The following is a 20,146-nucleotide window of genomic DNA, read 5'->3' as shown; positions in this document are numbered from 1 at the left end:
TTTACCTCAAATTTTTACCTTTCCTGAAAATAGCCGATCTACAAGCTCACAATGCATCGCGATATGCAAGGCATTGTGAGCTTGCAAATCTGCTATTTTCAAAAGATTGTTACATTTGAAAACTTGAAATGGGACATTCTGTATAATGAGTACTTTCTACTTTTGGTACTTTGTGTACATTTTGATACCAATACTTTTGTACTTTTACTCAAGTACATTTTTAATTCCGGACTTTTACTTGTAACAGAGTATTTCTACATTGCAGTAGGCCTATTGATACTTTTACTTAAGTAAAGAATAATGTACTACTTCGTCGTAGGACTAGGACCGTCTCGTGCGCTGGGAAAATGTGCCGATCCACAAGCTCACAGCGGGTCGCGTTCGTGACACGCTGTGAGGTTGTGGATCGACTATAATTTTATTTTTGTCCCGGCGCGCGACACCGTCGTACGGCGCAACTTACATGTAGGCGTTAAAAGGCAGAAGTTGAGCAGTGTTGCCATGTCTGCTTATTATAAGGCACCTTGGGCTTGTTTTTCTGTGAAGTTGCTTGTAAGTAAATATATTGGTAGTTGCCGGTTGTGTTTTTTTGGGTCTTGTTTCTAAAGTGTCGTTGCTTATTTAGGTTCATTTCCTAATGTTGTTTAAACCAGTGGTTCTCAAACATTTTCCTGGCAAGGACCCCCATATTAATATGTATTCGTCCACAGACCCCCCCCCATCTGAAAATATTATGTGCCATGGACCCCCCCATCCATACAAGATTTGTCTTGTTAAAATGTTTCAAAAACATTCCAAATTTATTATTTTTCCCCCCAAGATTATTTGTTTCTTTTCTTTTTTAAATAGCCAATCTACAAGCTCGCGACACGTTGTGAGCTTGTAGATCGGCTATTTTCAAATAGTCGTAGCCCGTAGGCTAGCCTATAGTCACTTCTTTTGGGCTTGTTTTCATAGACCTGGTTGCTTATTTCTCTCACACAATCTGGCAACACAACACTGAAGTTGAGTTGGTGGTGGTCAGTCTGAAGTCTGAGGTCCTCCTGTCTGTCTGTCTGTCTCACTGTCTGTCTGTCTGTCTGTCTGTCTGTCAGTGTCAGCGGAGAGACATTGCAAAAACAAGCCGTGGAATGCAGTCTTGGCAGGGGGAGGCATGCATGTTGAGGAATGACTGTCTAAAGGTCTAATGAATGCTCTTCTTCCCCATGCAGAGCAGCATATGGAAGACACAGACAAGCCTGGGGATCTCATCATCTCCCGTCTCCAAGGCCCCCGAGAAACAGCAGGAGTGGCTGCAAGTGGTTGGACATGCAGGTTTGTTGCCTTCTTGAGGCAAGCAGCTAAATGAAGGGCTTTTTATAAACTGACAAACATATTGTTTGTTCTCTTGTTTCCCTTTTTTCACCTCTTTTGCAGGAAATTTCCTTGCCGGGGACTATGGCCTGCTGCTGAAGAGATTCTGCGAACGGGAGCGACAGTGTTTCCAGGGGCTGATGGAGGACGCTCTGAAGCCGTTTGTGCCAGCCTACCATGGTGTGGTGCAGCGAGATGAGCAGGATTACAACATGATGGATAATCTGCTCACTCATTTCAACACTCCGGCCATAATGGACTGTAAGATGGGCAGCCGGTAAGTGTAAGAGCTTTATGTTTTCTAGACCAGTGGTTCTCAAAGTGGGGTCTCCGGGCCCCCCACGGGTCCCCCAAGCTCGCACCGTGTCGCAATGCAACGCACTGTGAGCTTGTAGATCTGCAATTTTCAAAACATTTGAAAAACCCATAAGAATATAAATTAGATGCAAATCTTCTCTTTTGGGGCCCCTGGCACAAAATCTTTCGATATGGGGGTCTGCCGGGCCAAATACCTATCAATTTGGGGGTCCTTGATATGAAACACTGTTCTAGACAGCAAATGGAAGAGGAGCCTGTCTGCTCACGTCACATACTTGAGAAGAGCAAATAGACTCAGTGCTTAGGGACTGTCTCTTACAGTACATACCTTGAGGAGGAGCTGCTGATGGCAAGGGAGCGGCCTCAGCCTCGTAAAGACATGTATGAAAAGATGGTGGCTGTGGATCCAGGGGCCCCCACAGCCCAGGAGCAAGACCAGCAGGCAGTACTCAAAACAAGATACATGCAATGGAGGGAGAGCCTGAGTTCCACAACAACACTGGGTTTCCGGATAGAGGGAGTGAGAGTAAGTACCACTACACAGTGATTCCCCACCTGTGGGCAGTTGTGGGATATTGCAAGTGGGCCCCCAAATAATTTGCAAAACACATTTTAATGGTAATATAACATTAATACAAAACAATAATGTGCAAAAAAAAAAATGATGGTATTTTTTCTTTGAAACCTTGCGAAAAGGTTTTCTTTGTGATACTGATAAATGGGAAAATATACTACGTTAGTTCCATTGACAAGCTGGAACACAATCGATCGATTGATTAAGATAAACATGCACTGAAGATGCACATGGTCCACCCATCTGACCACTTAACATGGCAGCCGTGTTAAGTGGTCAGAGGGGTGTGCCGTGAACGCTTTTCGACATTTTCAAGCCCTGAATCCTGAAAAGGTTGAGAACCACTACTGTACTACAGCACATACACAACTGTCATGTCACTGTCATGATGTAACCACAACATCCCTGGATGGCTTCCGGCTCGGAAACGTGTCACCGTACATGTCCTCAGTATCCTGTCCCTCAATGCCCTGTCAGAAAGTACAAATGCCCCCCAAAATAATAAAAAACAAAGAGGAAGCATTTGCTGTGCCATAGAGTGGCATACAGTTCCATCTACTGTAGTTCTGTATTCTATTCTTTGTCTTCTAATTACCTGTGCAGCAGGCAAATGGAGTGTGTCAGACAAACTTCAAAAGGACCAAAAGTAGAGAGCAGGTGATGGAGGCTCTTAAAAACTTTTTTGATTCCAACACCCAAATTGTGGTGAGTCTGACCTTTGTTATTACTTTGAATTTACTTCCAAAGTTTCCATTCTTGTTTCCTCTTTTGAAGTTCTCTTCTCTCGCTCTCTTTCTTCAGCGGGGATATCTGAGGCGGCTGAGACAGTTACGTCGGGTGCTGGAGACATCGCACTTCTTCAGAATGCATGAGGTGGGATGGATTCTAGCTCTCTTTTGCCACAGTTTATCAAATGTTGTGAACGTGACACTGGAAAGTTAGTTGTCGTTCAACTGTGTCAATCGCAGAAAATAAGTTAAATAACATATTAGCGGTGAGAAACCTGGTCATTTGTATAACGTATAAAACGCTAAACCCTATTTACCTTATCATACAATGAATAGTGAAAATAGCCAATCTACAAGCAACTTGGCAAAAGTTGTGAGCTTGTAGATCTGCTGATCTGATCTGATCTGGGGGGGGTTGATCATTTTCACCTATAGTAACATGCCCAAAATATGGACGTCAGGTCGAGTGGTTAAACCGTACAGTGCAATCCACAATCAGCACGAACACTTGTCTCCCTGCAGGTAGTAGGCAGCTCCCTGTTGTTTGTCCATGATGGAACAGGGAAAACAGGCGTCTGGATGATCGATTTTGGAAAGACCGTTGCCTTACCACCACCCCTCACCTTGGACCATCGCACTCCCTGGGTAGAGGGTAATCGAGAAGACGGCTACCTATGGGGTCTGGACAATCTCATTGACATACTGACCAACGGTCTGGAACTGTCACTGCCACCTACCGTATAATGTAGATGGTTAGGACTCCGAGTGGATTGCTCCTGCAACATCAGCGCTGTCCAAATTTTTGTGATTGAAGTGAACTCTGGATAGAAATATAGCACATAACTTACACACCAGCATGTACAGGTATCTGTTAAAAGAAAAAATGGAAGTCCTGTGCAAGTGAGCAACAATGAGCTCCTGTGACATCCACTCTTCATGCTGATTTGACCACACTAACTTACATTATAATGAAACTGCACTTTACAGTACATTACATTATACCGGTGGTTCTCAAACCTTTACATGTCAAGAACCCCCAAATTAATATGGAATTGGCCATGGACCAAAAATGGTTCAAAAATATTTTCAGATTTGTTTTTTTCAAGATGTTTTGAAAATAGCTGATGTATAAAGGTTTTAAGTGGTTAAACTCATTTTGATGCTATATATATTAACTGTATATATATATATGAACTTTTGCGGGGGACCCCCTGGAACTACCTCAAGGACGCCCTAGGGGTCCCCAAACCACACTTTGAGAACCACTGCCTTATACTGTAACTGTATAAGTAGTGCATGTAGTAAAATGTAATAGTATAAGTACTGTAGTACATGTAGTCATTTAGGCTGATCCATGACATTCTCGCACATCAGACCACACTAACCTACGTACATTAAACAATACCTGCATTTACATTACATTACATACCTGTAAGTGCACTTACAGCAGCTGTTGGGCGGAAACCTTGTATCTCCGTATATATATATATATATATATATATATATTTGTGTGTAACTGCACTTACAGTTCATTACATTATACTGTAACACTTACAGTACTTAACATTATACTGTAACTGCACTTACAGTACACATTCCGAACCCATGACATTCTCACACAAGCCTGCAGTCCAGTAATTTCCACCCTCAGTCCGAACAACAATAGGCCAGACGTTTCTGGCTGGAAACAGCTTGCTCAGCAGTTCAGAAAATATATTATTATGCCAACAATACGAGACTTTTGGAAAAACCTAGTTTGTTATTAACAGCCGTCTTATAGTTCAGAAACCACAATGTACTAACAAATATAAGCTTAATGGACAACTTATCCTTATTAAAATGAAGCCACATTGTACCAGCAAATGATGCCAAAGCTTGACTATGATGCAAAAATAAACCTTGTGCCTTGTTATCTGTCTTTTCATTTAATTCAATTAAAATGTTAAGTATAATCAGATATAAGATCTAAGTATCCTTTGAATTTTAGGTTATTTTAATGGTCCCTCAACATGTTATGAAGACAAACTTTCATGATGTTTATCAAATTTGTTTGTGCCTAAATGTATTGGAATTAACCACTTGAGCCTTTGTCACATCGCAATGCTTTGTGTTTGTCGATCTACTATTTCGGCTATTTTTTTAATTATTAATAAATAAATAAAGATTTAATTAAAAAAATTCCCAAAACAGGGACGCCATTCCACATACAGTAAATGTGTGTGTTTGCTTTATAACTTCTCTAAACCTTTTAGTCACCTACACATAATGATGCAGGCAATGGAAATGTACCAGAAATGTATTTGTTTATGTATTCAAAAGTAAAAATTAACTGTTTCTGAAGACGTGTTACAAAATGACCTTGGTGCTAGGACCTTGCAGCATTCATTTTTGAGCAGTAGGCCTACGTCTGTGTTTTTGTTTCAAACTTAATCCTGGGAGTCGCAGTACCAAGACAACAGAATAAATCTAAAATAGATGTTACACAGACAGACTTGAAAAACACATTTAACTTTAGAATATTATTATAGGACCTCTTTTTAAAAAGTCATACAAACTTTAAATGTATTAATGCAAAACAACCGTTTTGCAGACCAGAAACCAGAAAGTTTCTTTCTGTGCCATTGATGTTGTGAGGTTGTAGATACTACTGCTACTTGTACTACATACAATACATTAATTAATGAGAAACCTGAAACTGCAACACCTGATAAATTGTCTTTTGCAGATGGGATCATAAAGGCAATTGTGATATCGTCACTGTTGGGTGGAAACTCATGTCCAAAACCATTACATTTCAGGAAATGGAGCTCTGCTTTTCATTGGTTCTACATTTATAAAACCCACAGGCACACTCAACCACTTTCATTTTCATACATTTTTCAAAAATAGCACATTACAAGCTCACAAATCGGCTATTTTTGCGACTTTTTTACGACACTCTTGTACAACGAACGAAGTAGGTGCATTAATTTACCAAAGAAAAGTCGAATATGGAGATACAAGGTTTTTGCCTGACGTCATTCAGTCATCAGAAGCTAAGTGGAAGGCCCGGATGGCTGGCGTAGCGGTCCGGGCACCTAGGCTGCGACATAGCGTGTCGCGGGTTTGAATCCCGATCTCGACGACCTTTGCTGCGTGTCACTCCCCATCTCTCTCTCTCCCCACTTCCTGTCAGTCTACTGTATACTATCAAATAAACGACAAAAAATATCTTTAAAAATCTAATCAATAAAAAAGCAGCTAAGCAGAAGAACTCCCTGCTCTCACCTCTAAGATTAAAGGCCGAGCAGACTGAATTAAGAGGCCATGCTGTCCAAATCCACCCACACAGTTTTCCCTGTCATCTATGGTCTTTCCACGGTGCTTCTCTGTCATCTATGGTGCTTCCTACGGTGCTTCCCTGTCTTCTATGGTGCGTCCTATGGTGCTTCCCTGTCATCTGGCTCGTTTGTGGCACCAAATGCCACAAAACACAGCTCTCGATTTCTGTGAAACTTCGCACGCATACTCACAGAAGGCCATGGTAGAACCTCCACCCCAAAATGTTCACATTTGCCTCATGGTGGCGCTATATAACTCTTGAACCGTAGCTCGTACAAAAATAAATGATTCCTTGGATTCTCACTCTTCATATAGGCCCGCCAACTTGTGCCAGATTAAATTTTCCGTCATTTTGCGCTGTCTTGCTATTACAGATTTTGTTCAAAACACACAAACCAGTACACATTAACTCTGGGGTCATGTGATCAAGATGTATGAGTTAGATTTTTCTGATCCCATTCCAAGTGGCTATGACTGCCTGCCAAAGTTTGCGGGCCCTGGGTAGGCAACCCAGCCTGGCGGACACCTGTGCTCCGAGGAGCACACTTTTCTAGTCTGCAAATGTTACCCCCAGAATAGGATTGCTAGGGTTCAAACTTGGCATAATGTAGAAAATTATTGTTCAAACCCCAAAGTCCTTTTCTCCACCATCAATCACCCGCTCCCTTAAAGCTTTCCGCCGTCACACCCATTCTCAAGAAACCTGGTCTCGACCCCGACTCCCCCAACAACTACCGGCCCATTTCCAACCTACCTTTTCCTGGAATGTGTTGTCGCTCAAATCATCACCTATCTTGAATCCAATAACCTCTTCAAAAACTTCCAATCCGGTTTCCGCTCCAAACACAGTACAGAGACTGCCCTCATCAAAGTCACCAACGACCTCCTGCTCTCTTGCGACACTGGCTCACTCAATATCCTCATCCTCCTTGACCTTAGTGCTGCTTTTGACACCAGGCATCAACCACTCCATACTCCTCTCACGCCTCAAATCCACCTTCGGAATCACCGGCACTGCCCTCTCCTGGTTCACATCCTACCTCTCCGAAAGACATCATTTCATTTCCATAAACAACTCCAAATCCACCACAACCTCTGTCATCCACTGTGTCCCCCAGGGCTCCTGTTCATTCTCTATATCCTCCCCCTCGGACAAATCCTTCGTCTTCATGGCCTCAGTTTCCATTGCTACGCAGACGACACACAGCTCTACCTCCCCTCGAAAACCATTACTGCTACCACCATCTCCACCCTCACCACCTGTTTGACTGACATTAAGTCCTGGATGCAAAAGAACGTTCTCAAACTAAATTGCAACAAATCTGAAATCCTCATTATCGGACAGATGCCCTCACCCGCTCATAATTTCTCCCTTAATATCGATGGCTGCATTGTCACCCCCTCCACCAAAGTCCGCAACCTTGGGGTCATCCTGGATCCCACCCTCTCCTTCCAATCCCACGTCAACCACATTACAAAAACAGCCTTCTTCCACCTCAGAAACATCGCCCGCCTCCGTCCCACACTATCCCAAACTGCTACAGAGACACTCATCCATGCCTTCATCACTTCCAGACTTGACTACTGCAATAGCCTCTTTTATGGTGCCACCGCAAAAATTCTCAAAAAACTTCAATATGTGCAAAACTCTGCTGCCCGCCTCCTTACCAGAACCAGATCCGGAGACCACATCACCCCAGTCCTCCATGACCTTCACTGGCTCCCAGTAAAACACAGAATAGATTTCAAAATACTCATCACCACCTACAAAGCCCTCAATAACCAGGCTCCCCGCTACCTCTCTGACCTCCTCAAACGCCACGCCCCCTCCCGCTCCCTCAGGTCTGGCGACGCAAACCTCCTGGACTCCCCCCCCCCCCCACAAAAAAAAACGCACCTGGGGTGACAGGGCTTTTTCAGTTGCAGCCCCCACCCTTTGGAACCCACTCCCACCTCACATCAAAGCCGCCCCCACTCTTGCCGTGTTCAAAGCCTCCCTCAAAACCCACCTTTTTAGACTTGCTTTCCCTGCCTAACCCAAACCAGATCTCCCTTTCTTCCTCTTGACTTAGCTTATTGTTATTAGCCTTTTAACGTTTTTCTTTTTTTTGCTCCTATAATAAAATAGTTTTTAAGCTGTTTTGTATAGCAACTTTGGGTACTAAGAAAAGCGCTATATGAGTCTGATGTATTATTATTATTATTATTATTATTATTATTAAACAACTCTATGTTCAACGGTAAAGCAATGTCCACCTTTGATAGTTAGAGCAGTGGCTCAGGAGGTAGAAAAAATAATCTAAGTACTCTAAATCTGAAATAGCAGATCTAATGTGAGCTTGAAAGTGGTTACTTTCTATGAAATAGGGCTTAAGTGGTTAATGTATTATATAATATTTTACCCTGATTGTAGCACTTTGAGTTTTGTTTCAAATGTAAAGTGCATTATAAATAAAATGTATTAACAGTATTTTTTGTATTAGCAATCTAAATCTACAAAGTCACTAGCAACTAAAGTTCAAATAATTGTATTTTCCTTTCTCCATGTAGTGGAGTGGCCTAGAAGTATTTTATAGAATATTGAAAAATTGACATACTCAAGTAAAATAAAAGTACCTCAAAATTGTAAAGCACTACTTGAATAAATGTACTTCGTTACTTTCCACCACTGAATACCAGCTGAGGTACACTCGGGAAGGTGTAGAGCAGGAAGGTGGTGGTGGTGGTGGTGGTGGTGGTGGGTGGGGGGTCTACGAATGATGTCAACATTAAAGTGGGCACATCAGACAGCCTCTCACTTTATAGAAAATAGACGCCTCCTCCCACTCCTACCATTCTCCAGCAGACCTGTGATGCAAGCACAGCAGACCAGACATTTTCATTCAATGGACAATTTCATTAACAGGTTTGTTCCATTCTTTATTTACTTTGTCTCTATACTTCTTTGTTAGATTGCAGATATAAGGCATAGATGCTATTACATTTGTAATGATTATCAGACAAAACAATCTGCTTTAAAGCTGAAATACATATATTTGATATAGTGATCAAATGTCTTGCAAGCATTTTTACAGTTATTCTATAGTTTTGCACTGGTTGGAGTAAACAGAGTAAACGCAACGGTACAATTATATAGCGCCTTTCTCCAAAGTGCTTTACAATGTGCATTACATTCAGCTTCACATTCACACACCGATCTGCTCACCACCAGGCACCAACCTTCTCATCAGAAGCTGTTAGGGGTTAAGTGTCTTGCTCAAGTAGTCGCAGTAAATAAGCCTATGATTATGTATTCAAGAAATGTATCTTATGTTCTATATAGCACCTTTCTCCAAAGTGCTTTACAATGCGCATTACATTCAGCTTCACATTCACACACCGATCTGCTCACCACCAACCTTCTCATCAGAAGCTGTTAGGGGTTAAGTGTCTTGCTCAAGTAGTCGCAGTAAATAAGCCTATGATTATGTATTCAAGAAATGTATCTTATGTTCTCTTCACAGGCTACAGTGGCTTCAGAAACATGACAATGTCCATTCATCCATTCATCTAAATAGTGGCTCACAGTTCCCCTAACAAGGAAAACGTCCACCCTGCCATGTCATTTTAAAGTATACACAGTATATTTGAAAATGAGTGGTGGTAGTCCTGTGACCATAGTGTTTTGACCCTGTTGGCGGAGTCAGTGCATGTTGGTGCAGTGGTGCACCTGGGCAGCTGCAGTCATGGCTCACAGGAGGAGTGGTGTTGGCTGCTGTTCCCGGCGATCCATGAATGAAGATAACGCCCGCTTCTGCCTGCTTGCTGGCCTCATCCTGCTCTACTTGTTGTGCGGAGCAGCCATCTTCTCCGCTCTAGAACACCCCTTTGAGCTGCACGCCCGCCACCTCTGGAAACAGCAGCTGGACAATTTCACCCAGCAGTACAGGGTCAACCTGAGTGCCCTGCAGTCCCTGCTACGTCAGTATGAGGCGGCCAATGGAGCTGGGATAAGGGTGGATGCCTTGAGACCCCGCTGGGACTTCTCTGGGGCTTTCTATTTTGTAGGCACAGTGGTTTCCACCATTGGTGAGTCCAATCCAATCCAACTTTATTTTTAGAGCACATTTTAAAACAACAGAGTTGACCAAAGTGCTGCACATACCAACAATAAAACATAATGCAATACAAAAAAACACAATACAATTAAACATTAATACAAATATCAATCAGGGTTTAAAAGCCAAGGGGAAAAAAAATGTTTTTAGATGGGTTTTAAAAACAGGTAGTGTGGGAGCCAGCCTGACCTGTTAAGGTAGCTGGTTCCACAGTTTGGGAGCTACAACTGAAAAGGCTCGCCACCCTCGTTGCTTAAACCTCGTCTTTGGGACGACAAGCAGCAATTGGTCAGCTGACCTCAGAGATCTCGATGGAACATATAATTTAAGAAGATCAGAGACATAAACTGGTGCTAATCCATTTAAGGATTTAAAAACAAACAATACAATCTTAAAATGGATCCTAAAACGTACTGGGAGGCTATAATGGGGGTGATGTGATTCATGTTGTGCCACAGCACTGAACTTTTCATTATCGCAGAGAAGCACCTCAGCTTTTGGTTCATAAGGTTATCACAAGTAAGACGCGCGAACGCGGGAAGCGAACGCAGCTCGAAAATAACAATAAGAAGAATAGAAAGGAATGAGCAATTGTAGAGAAGTGGGTGGTACAGTGAAATTAGTGAGAACAGGGCCGCCACAAGAAGGCTCCATACCGCTAGCCCTATTTTTTTTTGTGTCTTTTTTAAATTGTTATGTTGTGTATTTACGGACTTGTAATCCGTGTTATTTCACCGTGATGGGGAGAGCGTAGAGAGAAAGTCACGTGACTGCCTCCGCCTCGTATTGAAGTTAATGGGGGGGGGGGGGGATATGGTTCTCCTATGCACGGAGTTTCGGAGTTCCTAGTCATCTATGCACGGAATTGCCATTTGTCAATCCGTGCTATTTCACCGTGTTTGGGGGGCGATCGGGTTGGTTTCATAGTAAGCTCCACTCTGAGATCTGTCAGCAGCCAATGAGAGCGTGAGTCACATGGGGGCGCGGCTGCACACAGGCAGTGCACACAATACTGTACACAGACACACGGACACACACACAACCCGAGCACGGTTTCATAGTAAGCTCCACTTGCGCCTTCGGCGCGCCCTTCCGCTGCGTTCGCAATAATGTGTGTGTGTGTGTGTGTGTGTGTGTGTGTGTGTGTGTGTGTGTGTGTGTGTGTGTGTGTGTGTGTGTGTGTGTGTGTGTGTGTGTGTGTGTGTGTGTGTGTGTGTTCTCAAACGAGTGTAGAGTAATTCAGTCATTACTCGTAAGTCTGAGACCTAATCCTATTTTTAGTACACTACTTAATAGAGCTCCAATCCATATGCATCACACAGCATCTGCATTGCGGATGCTGCAAAGTTAAAGTTGTTTTTATGTTCCTCTTTTCAAGGCTTTGGTATGACCACCCCAGTCACGATAGCTGGAAAGATATTCTTAATCTTCTATGGTCTCATTGGCTGTGCCGCCACCATCCTTTTCTTCAACCTGTTCCTTGAGAGGATAATCACCATGCTGGCCTATGTCATGCGCTGGTGTCACGAGCGTCGGCTGAGGACTTCTGGCGTCGGGGCGCTATCGGACCGGAGGTCGCCCGTGGAAGAGGACAGCCTGGAGGGATGGAAACCTTCCGTCTACTACGTGATGCTGATCCTGGGAGTCGCATCCGTGGTGATCGCGTGCAGCGCCTCCACCCTCTACTGCCCCATGGAGGACTGGAGCTACGTGGACTCCCTCTACTTTTGCTTCGTGGCCTTCAGCACCATCGGCTTCGGGGACCTGGTGAGCAGCCAGCGGCAGCAGTATGAGGCTCAGGACGCCTACCGCCTCGGGAATGGCCTTTTCATCTTCATGGGGGTATGCTGCATCTATTCCCTGTTTAATGTCATCTCTATTGTCATCAAGCAAACGCTCAACTGGATCCTGGCTAAGCTGGCCTGCCCCACGTGGCACTGCTGCTGCTCCTGTCACTGCTGCCCCTGCCTCCCCAGCAAACGCCGGCCCCTGAGGCTTCTGCCTGCGCGGCTCGGCCGCCGGCGCATCAGATGCAATGCCGTGCAGCCCGTTCCGTCCCACTGTCCCACGGGACAACGCCGCTACACAAACGCCTCAGTGGAGGTGGCATGTGACAGTGAGACTGAAGCTGAAGCAGCTGGTGATGGTGCATATGTGGGCCGGCGTCAGTCTGGGGAAATGATCTCTGTGAATGAGTTCATGGTGTCCAATAAGGTGTCTTTGGCTCTGCTGCAGAAGCAACTAAGCGAAACGGCTCGCCATGGCCCACTGCAGAGCCACGTGCAACAAAATGGATTCTCTGGGGGTGTGGGTGCTTTTGCCATGATGAATAATCGCCTGCAGGAAACCAGTGTGGACAGGTAGTCCCCCCCCCCCCACACCCACACACACACACACACACACACACACACACACACACACACACACACACACACACACACACACACAGAGCATGATCCTTAATTTCTTCAATGGCACTGTTTTCTGGAGGACATTGCTGTAGATCTCTAAAGCACTTTGGATTCTATATATTGCACCAAGATATGAAAATGTGCTGTTTTTTTCCTTCTAAACAAATCTTTTTCGATGCTATTTGTTCAATACCAAAAGCAGGAAGCGACAGTATATGTAGATAGTAGCAGACCTGCATTCTTATTCTTTTCTTCACCAGTGTTTATAAGCAAGGATTCCAGGCAGTTATCAGATAAATCTTTTTCTGTGGGCAGACAGGATAGACAGATGCATATATAATTTACAGAACATCATTGTGAAGAGGGGTTTGATATCCTGAAGTGATTGGCTCATAAGCCATTGGCTCACAGGCAATCAGATAGAGGAAGCAGTGAAGGGCCTCTTGAAAAGGAAAGCTGATTTAAGAGCACTGCAGATGTTCCTGTGAGATCCTCAAAAACCAAGGCCTGAATATGTGGTGGTCAGTATGAGTGAATGTATGAACGCCTATGCATAATGTGCATTTGCCTCCTCCTTTAAAGACACACAGTCCTCTTACACACCTTGATAAATATGCATTGTATTGGAATTGCATTTTCAAATTAAATAGAAACAGGCTCATATTAACCACTGAAACCCTCTAGTAAACTGGACCTGAGTTGGCTCTGTACTTGGACCAACACCAAATCTCTTTGCGAAAAATAGCCAATCTAAAAGCTCACAGCACATCGCAATGTACTGCCTTGTGAGCTTGTAAATCTGCTATTTTTGGTTAATGTTCCCCGCAGAATATGGATACTGGGTTTCAAGCGGTAAAACAAATCCTCTTAATCTGTTGATAGTCAAGTGTGGCCGTCAAAAGATCAACAGATATTTGTTATTCACAGCATACAGTGTATGTTTATCAGATCTTTCGATGAAGGACAACGGCAGAAAAGTGTCACAGAAATTCTACTTTAGTGCGTATTCTAAAAAATCCACACAAATGCAAATTGTAGAGCCAGCAGTTAGTCAAATAATCTTTATTCAGGCTGATAACAACCACAACTCTTAACATGTAACGTCTATACATAGAATGCAAGGTCACTGGTCATTCCAAACATATAACAATACAGTAAGATGTTGATAAACCTTATGGCCTCTCTATTTCTGATCTATAGGATCTGTCCCAGTCACCAAATGTTCAAAAATACTTAGATACTGTACTCATTCACGTACAACAATAAGGCAGCACAGTACGGATCCATTCCATAACCATTTTAACTATAGGGACCTTAAATTGGGAAGGGTTTGAAGGACCACAGGGATGCCTAAATATTTAATTCTGATATACTGTATGTTTTAACTTTTCTTTGCGATCACAACAACATTGGGAAAAGTGTCTACGCATATACCCCCAGGTACCCCAAATATAGACTTAATTGCACTGTAAACTTGAAAAATCATGTTGCTGAAACTCATCACGTCAAAACCTTATTTTATGTCTAAGTTATGTATCATGTGTACATCCTCTCTGTTTTACACTATACTGAGCCTGTTTTTCTCAAAAATATAGTTTGCGGACAATTGTTATATAAGTAGAGCCATCTCTGAATATTTGCAATACAAAAAATATTTTGGCATCCTTAGAAAGTTTACAATCTCCTCTTCAATTGTTCAAAAAAGTGTTTTCCGTAACATCTGACTGATTTCATTAGAACAAGTCACATATTATCAAGAACAAGTGCTGCGGGTAGTGCTACTTGGAAAATAACATTCAAATGGCTATTATTTTAATATTAGTCAATTGGTGTGCCAGGACAAAAAACTTTCCCTGCCTGGTTAACAGCAAAAACAGACCAAAATTCTAAATGTCAGAATTTAACACTATTTTTAAAACATCAACCTGAAATACACTCTTATTTCACTATCTTGTTTTCACATTATAGCTGAAACACTGTTAGTTACCTAGTAAACATGTGAATTGATCTCCATATAATTTGTTCTTTGAATATGAGGCAGCGAGTTGTTGCTTGGGCCATTTCTCTACGCAAGCCAAAATATTCTTCCTTGTTGTATAAATATAAAATGTATCAGACTTTGTCACACTTATGTTTGTTGTATTTGTTATGGCAAGTTGTTGCTTGGCTCAGGTGGCGGGACACAAAAAGCTTCTTACCTCCATTTTCTTTCAAATTGCACACATTAAGTTCTAGTATTGACATTATTTATACCCCATTCATGGATCCTTGGAGATTCATCCTCAACTGATTTTTTCAGGACCCACCCAAACCCTAGGAGAACAGGGAATGAAGGAAGTAGTCAGTAAATAACGCGCACACACACACACACACACACACACACACACACACACACACACACACACACACACACACACACACACACACACACACACACACACACACACACACACACACACACACACACACACACACACACACACACACACACACACACACACACACACACACACACACGATATTTACTTACATTGGGCGGTGTGGGCCTATACGTCTCTCTCTTCTGATAATAAGCAGAAATTATGCAGTTCCTCCTGTAACACAAAAGGTGACATTATGTAATGTATCCATAAACCTCTTCATTATCATGTAGAGACAATTAGAACTGAAAGAGGTAACTTATTCTATCTCTGAAAATCAATTTTGATCCTTTCGATCAGTTTACCATAGTTCTCGTTGTGGATTGAACTAAGACTAAGAGAGTGGGAAATGACAACGCTCATCCTGGGCATGCCGAGTACCATGGTGCACGTGACCTGGGCCACCTTACTGACTCGGACCACAAGGAAAAATACGACATATAAGGCAGTGCCGAATCAAGTTGCTGTTACAGCATTGCCTATTTCTTGCCTCAAATGTTTAAGTGTATTGATTAGCTTTAAAATTAGATTGCTTGCAAACCGCACCCCATGTTTGTTTACCATTTTACTGTATAGCATACACCGGACCCTCTGGTGTCTAGCATAATGAATCTCTGTGTGGGACATCGATTGAGGGGTGATGCCATATTGTTGGTTGAGATTGGTTGGCATCGAACTGCTGATATAAGCACTGCTGCTTTAGTTTTTTTGATAGGAAGTACTTTTGATATAAAATACATACTACATGTTTTTGTTCTAAAAGTGTGAAAAACATATTTTTCATTTCAACTTGTCTTTAAAACACTACAACAACAATAGACAAACATGTTTCTTCTCTTACTTGCTTTGTATGCCTCCCCCTGGTGGTAATCCAGGGATGACAGTGGATGCTAGAACTGTGAGGACAGATAGTAGGTCAGGCTCTTCCCCGGTGGCACTCAGCTCCTCATAAATCTCTATTAACAAACAAGTTAGGGAGACAGGCTTTAAAATGTTAGAGGGGATGAATTGCTAAAATAGACGTGATGGTCACAGTAGGTTTAATAGTGATGCATCAATTCATTGTTGCAACTTCTAAATAAATGAATAAAGTTTCTTAAACATTGTTAGAAACTGAAATGATCTGAAACAGTGAAACAACATTAACAGGAGGAGATGTTACATTTAAGTAAACAAGTAACAATTAATTTAAGGATGTGTGGTGATCAGACTTGTCACAATTATTACATAATCACCTAATCGCAATTATTACATTGTTGTACGTTGAAAAGTTTTCATATATTTTCTAATATTTTCAAAAAGGAACGTAACGGAAATAACCGATCTACAACGCGTTGCATTGCAACGCGCTGTAAGCTTGTAGATCGGCTATTTCCGCTATACATATATATATATATATATATATTTTTTTTTTTTGAAGTACAAAGTTATTACATTTGTCATTCCTTTCAATCTGCCCTGTGAAAGTTTTGTTCACGAAGCCTAAAAGCCAAACACAAATATTTGAATATTCAACGCCAAATCATTAACCCATGAAAACCGAGAAAGCATCCGTGTCATTTTAGACTTTTGCGTTGGATATTCAATAGGAGATATGCAACCTCACTGCAAGATTGAAAATCTCCTATTTTTGAACATTTTAGAAAAGTCTTGAAAGTGTTTGAAAAATTTTGAATAATTTTGAATAACGAATATGCTTGAGAACTACTGATTTTGAAGGCATTCCTAGAATCGGCCTCAGGTCTTAATGGGTTAATCGCAATCATTTGACTGAAAAGTCATCATCATGTTAAATGTAATGATTGTGACAGCCCTGGTGGTGATTGATAATGGCCCCAATGTTTGACCAGAGAGTCACAGTGGCCCTCCACATGTCTGCACCTGCTACTTTAGATTCCAGCAGGTCCTCTAGCTCGGCTTCCTGGTGCAATGCCTCTGCTGAGAGCTGGGGGGCTCCAGGGAAGCACAGCAGGATGATGCTAATGTTGTCCAAGCTCCCCTGTTGAAGCACAAGTTAAAAAGGAACATGGGCGCCTCTGGCTGTCCTCACAGCAGGCTACAGTCTATGTGATGTGATGCATGTGATGTCAGCATATCGTTGTTGTCAGTCAGGTACCGTGGAAACCTTGCATCTCCATATTTACATGCGTATGTTTTTTCATACATGAATGTCCTACCTCATCGTACTACAGTGTCACACAAAAATAGCCAATCTAGAAGCTTGTGACGCTTGTGAGCTCGTAGATCTGCTGTTAGTATTAACAGCAGCTTGCCACTAAATAATAACTACATTGTATCCATGGAAACGCAGGTTCTTTTTTTCCATTTCCTTAAAAGTAACAGCTTTGGACATTCAAGGTTTCCACCGACAGCAACGATATTACACATGATTTCAATCTTTTGATGAGTGGACTGTGGCAGAATCCTCCTCAGGTGTACAAAGCATCCATGTGGGATCCTTTCTCTTTTTTTTTACACTCTCAGAGTTAAATTAACACTGAGGATTTTACTGTGTAGTGACATTACCGCTGGTCTCCCAGAGACACAGCGTTAACTATAGGATGGGCAAAAATTGTAAATGAGGTGTTGAAGTGTGGGAGAGATGTTTTCAGGTCATTGTGCTGCTGTGCATGTCCAAGCTGCAGGGCTTGTTACATAACAGTGTGACATGAGACATACAGTAACAGTCAATTCATTATATAATAGAACCTAAGGCAACAACCCAGTTTCAAATGCCAATTGGGATTATTATTATCTACCCAATAAATATTGATTTAACAATGAGAGGGTCCATTTTGTATACATGTGTGTGTATTATATATGCATATAGAGCATTTGCACTGACTTTTTACAAGGATCCATATCATCCATTTGGTTCCATTTGTACAATCTCAGAGTTACACTCAACACTCAGCCTTTTACAGTGTACCAGTGAAGAAGTTCTGACCTTATAGAGACAGAGGTCGATAACCTGAGCGCAGACGTCCCTCAGGTCAGTGCAGACGCGCAGCCGACTGTGGATGAAGGCACACAGCTCCTCGTTGGTTATCATGTCCCACACCCCGTCACAGGCCAGCACCAGGAACTCGTCCGCAGGTGACCTCTCCACCACATACACCTCTGGCTCCGGAGAGACCATCTGCTGGTTGGCGAGTCGGTTCTCTGCCCCCTTGTAGCTGAAGTCCCCCAGGGCACGGGACACGGCCAAGGAGCCGTTGATCCGCTGGAGGGACACTGAGCCGCCTGCACTTTCGATGCGCTCCCTCTCCAAAGGGCTGTACGGTTTGTGGTCCTCGGTGGAGAAGCACACCTGCCCAGACCGGCACAGTAAGGCCCGCGAGTCACCGCAGTTGGCAAAGTAGATGTAGCATGGCGAGATGAGCGTGGACACCACAGTGGTGCCTCCTTTTTCCCAGCCCTCTCGTCGTGCAACAGTGTGCAAGTGCTTGTCTGTTTGCAGGAAACCTTCCATAATGCCGCCTCTCACTCTCGCTGGGTCGTCCTCTGGCCTCATTCCACCTAAGTGAACAGAAAGTCTATTAGCTAATGGCAAAGAGTCCAGTAACTGCTACATCTTATCATTAGGAAATACAATTAGCAAAACATAATAGGCAATTCATTATGATATTGAATTCTCAACCAATGTTGATTAGTTACCGATTTCATGTTAGAATGAGAACAAAAGAATAGAGTTTAATCAAACCAAAGCCTGATAGAAACGTGTGTGTGTGTGTGGGGGGGGGGATATTTCACCTGTAGACAGAATTTGACTCAGAAGGTGCTGGGAGCAGTACTGTGCTACACTACTGCCTGCATGCCCATCAAATACAGCAAAGAAGCTCCAGCCTGCCAGCTCGCCGCCCAGCTGTGGAACGCAGTTATGGAAGTCCTCCATGTTGGCCCTCCAGCCCTGCATACTGCCCAGGGCGTAGGTCAGGCCCCAACGAGAGCAGCCCTCCTCGGTCAGTTTATCCAGAACAGGATGGTCCAGGTAGGGGCTCGGAATGACCTCCTCACCCTCTCCATCTCCGGATTGCTCCCCCTCCCCTCCTGCGCCTCCACGCCCCCCCTTGAAGAAAGAGCTGACCCTCTTCTCTGTCTCTTTCGCCAGCTGCCGCATGAACGCAGGCATCTCCACACTTCCCTTCCTGGAGGTTCTCATAGCTCCTGTGCGAAAGCTGACGTGTGTGAGTCTTCTTACCGTTCGTGGCAGGGGCCTGGTTTAGGCCTGACGCTGGGCCTGTGTGTCGTGTGTGTAGCCCTGCTGCTCCAGTATTCAAAGCATGGCGGACTGACCTGATGGATGCTGTCCGTGCTGGTTGTTCACCACCCTCTTCCTGCTCATCTCTCTCTCTCTCTGTCTCTCTCCTCCCTTCGCTCTCAGTCGAGATGCTCACTGATCACTCAGCGCTCTGCTTTGACTCATCCTTCACCCTCTTCTTCCTCCGTTTTGTCTCTCTTCTATTCTACCCTCTCCCTCTCTTTTTCATAGCCGTTTCCTTCTTTCACCAGCTCTCCTCTAGTCTTGTTGTTTTCCCTGCCCCCCCCACATGTGATTGGATGGCTATTTATGTGCACCAATCCCTGAGCATCATGGATCTACCGTGTCATGAGCAAGCAATCTCTCTCCACCACTCTTGCTTGGCTCCCACCCGCTCGCTCTGCAGCAATCCTGCCCCTCCCACATCTATCTCTGTTAATCTCAGCCTTTGCTCGCTCTGGATTACAGAGCATCTTCTGTGGATTACAGCACGGTCAGGTGCTTTAGCACCTAGAATTATGAATGAGTGATGGAGGGAAGAAAGACGAGAGAAAAATATCAATCGTGTAGGGATGGGGTTATTCATCTAGACACACAGGTTTTGGTACAGCCTTAAACATGTCAGTGTTATAACTGGGTTGTAACTCGGTTGTAAGGTTATGA

At 43.3% G+C, this 20,146-nt stretch overlaps 3 protein-coding genes across 3 annotated transcripts; 2 read left to right on the top strand and 1 right to left on the bottom strand.

Moving 5' to 3' along the window:
• The first annotated feature begins 494 nt into the window (after nt 1–494).
• On the top strand, nt 495–3,872 carry itpkca (inositol-trisphosphate 3-kinase Ca). The gene is made up of 7 exons (XM_080435327.1): nt 495–552; nt 1,212–1,314; nt 1,417–1,630; nt 1,993–2,197; nt 2,849–2,950; nt 3,047–3,118; nt 3,496–3,872. Exons 1-7 carry the CDS (start codon nt 502–504, stop codon nt 3,715–3,717), a joined length of 969 nt encoding a protein of 322 aa, XP_080291453.1. The 5' UTR covers nt 495–501; the 3' UTR covers nt 3,718–3,872.
• Nucleotides 3,873–10,019: 6,147 nt separating this feature from the next.
• Nucleotides 10,020–12,755, top strand: kcnk12l (potassium channel, subfamily K, member 12 like; the record flags this gene model as incomplete). Its single annotated transcript, XM_080435320.1, has 2 exons — nt 10,020–10,362; nt 11,770–12,755. The coding sequence occupies 2 exons, from the start codon at nt 10,020–10,022 to the stop codon at nt 12,753–12,755; spliced, it is 1,329 nt and encodes a 442-aa protein (XP_080291446.1).
• A 1,106-nt stretch (nt 12,756–13,861) lies between these two features.
• ppm1nb (protein phosphatase, Mg2+/Mn2+ dependent, 1Nb (putative)) lies at nt 13,862–19,678 on the bottom strand. The gene is made up of 6 exons (XM_080435321.1): nt 18,976–19,678; nt 18,170–18,741; nt 17,104–17,221; nt 16,064–16,178; nt 15,333–15,396; nt 13,862–15,115 (listed from the first exon to the last, which is right to left on the bottom strand). The coding sequence occupies exons 1-6, from the start codon at nt 19,382–19,384 to the stop codon at nt 15,098–15,100; spliced, it is 1,296 nt and encodes a 431-aa protein (XP_080291447.1). The 5' UTR covers nt 19,385–19,678; the 3' UTR covers nt 13,862–15,097.
• Between the last annotated feature and the right edge of the window lie 468 nt (nt 19,679–20,146).

The sequence above is a fragment of the Gymnoscopelus braueri genome, assembly GCF_963280865.1.
Source record: "Gymnoscopelus braueri genome assembly, chromosome: 8".
Taxonomy (NCBI): domain Eukaryota; kingdom Metazoa; phylum Chordata; class Actinopteri; order Myctophiformes; family Myctophidae; genus Gymnoscopelus; species Gymnoscopelus braueri.
Note: the sequence above shows the minus strand (reverse complement) of the source record. Positions and strands in the feature narration are given on the sequence as shown.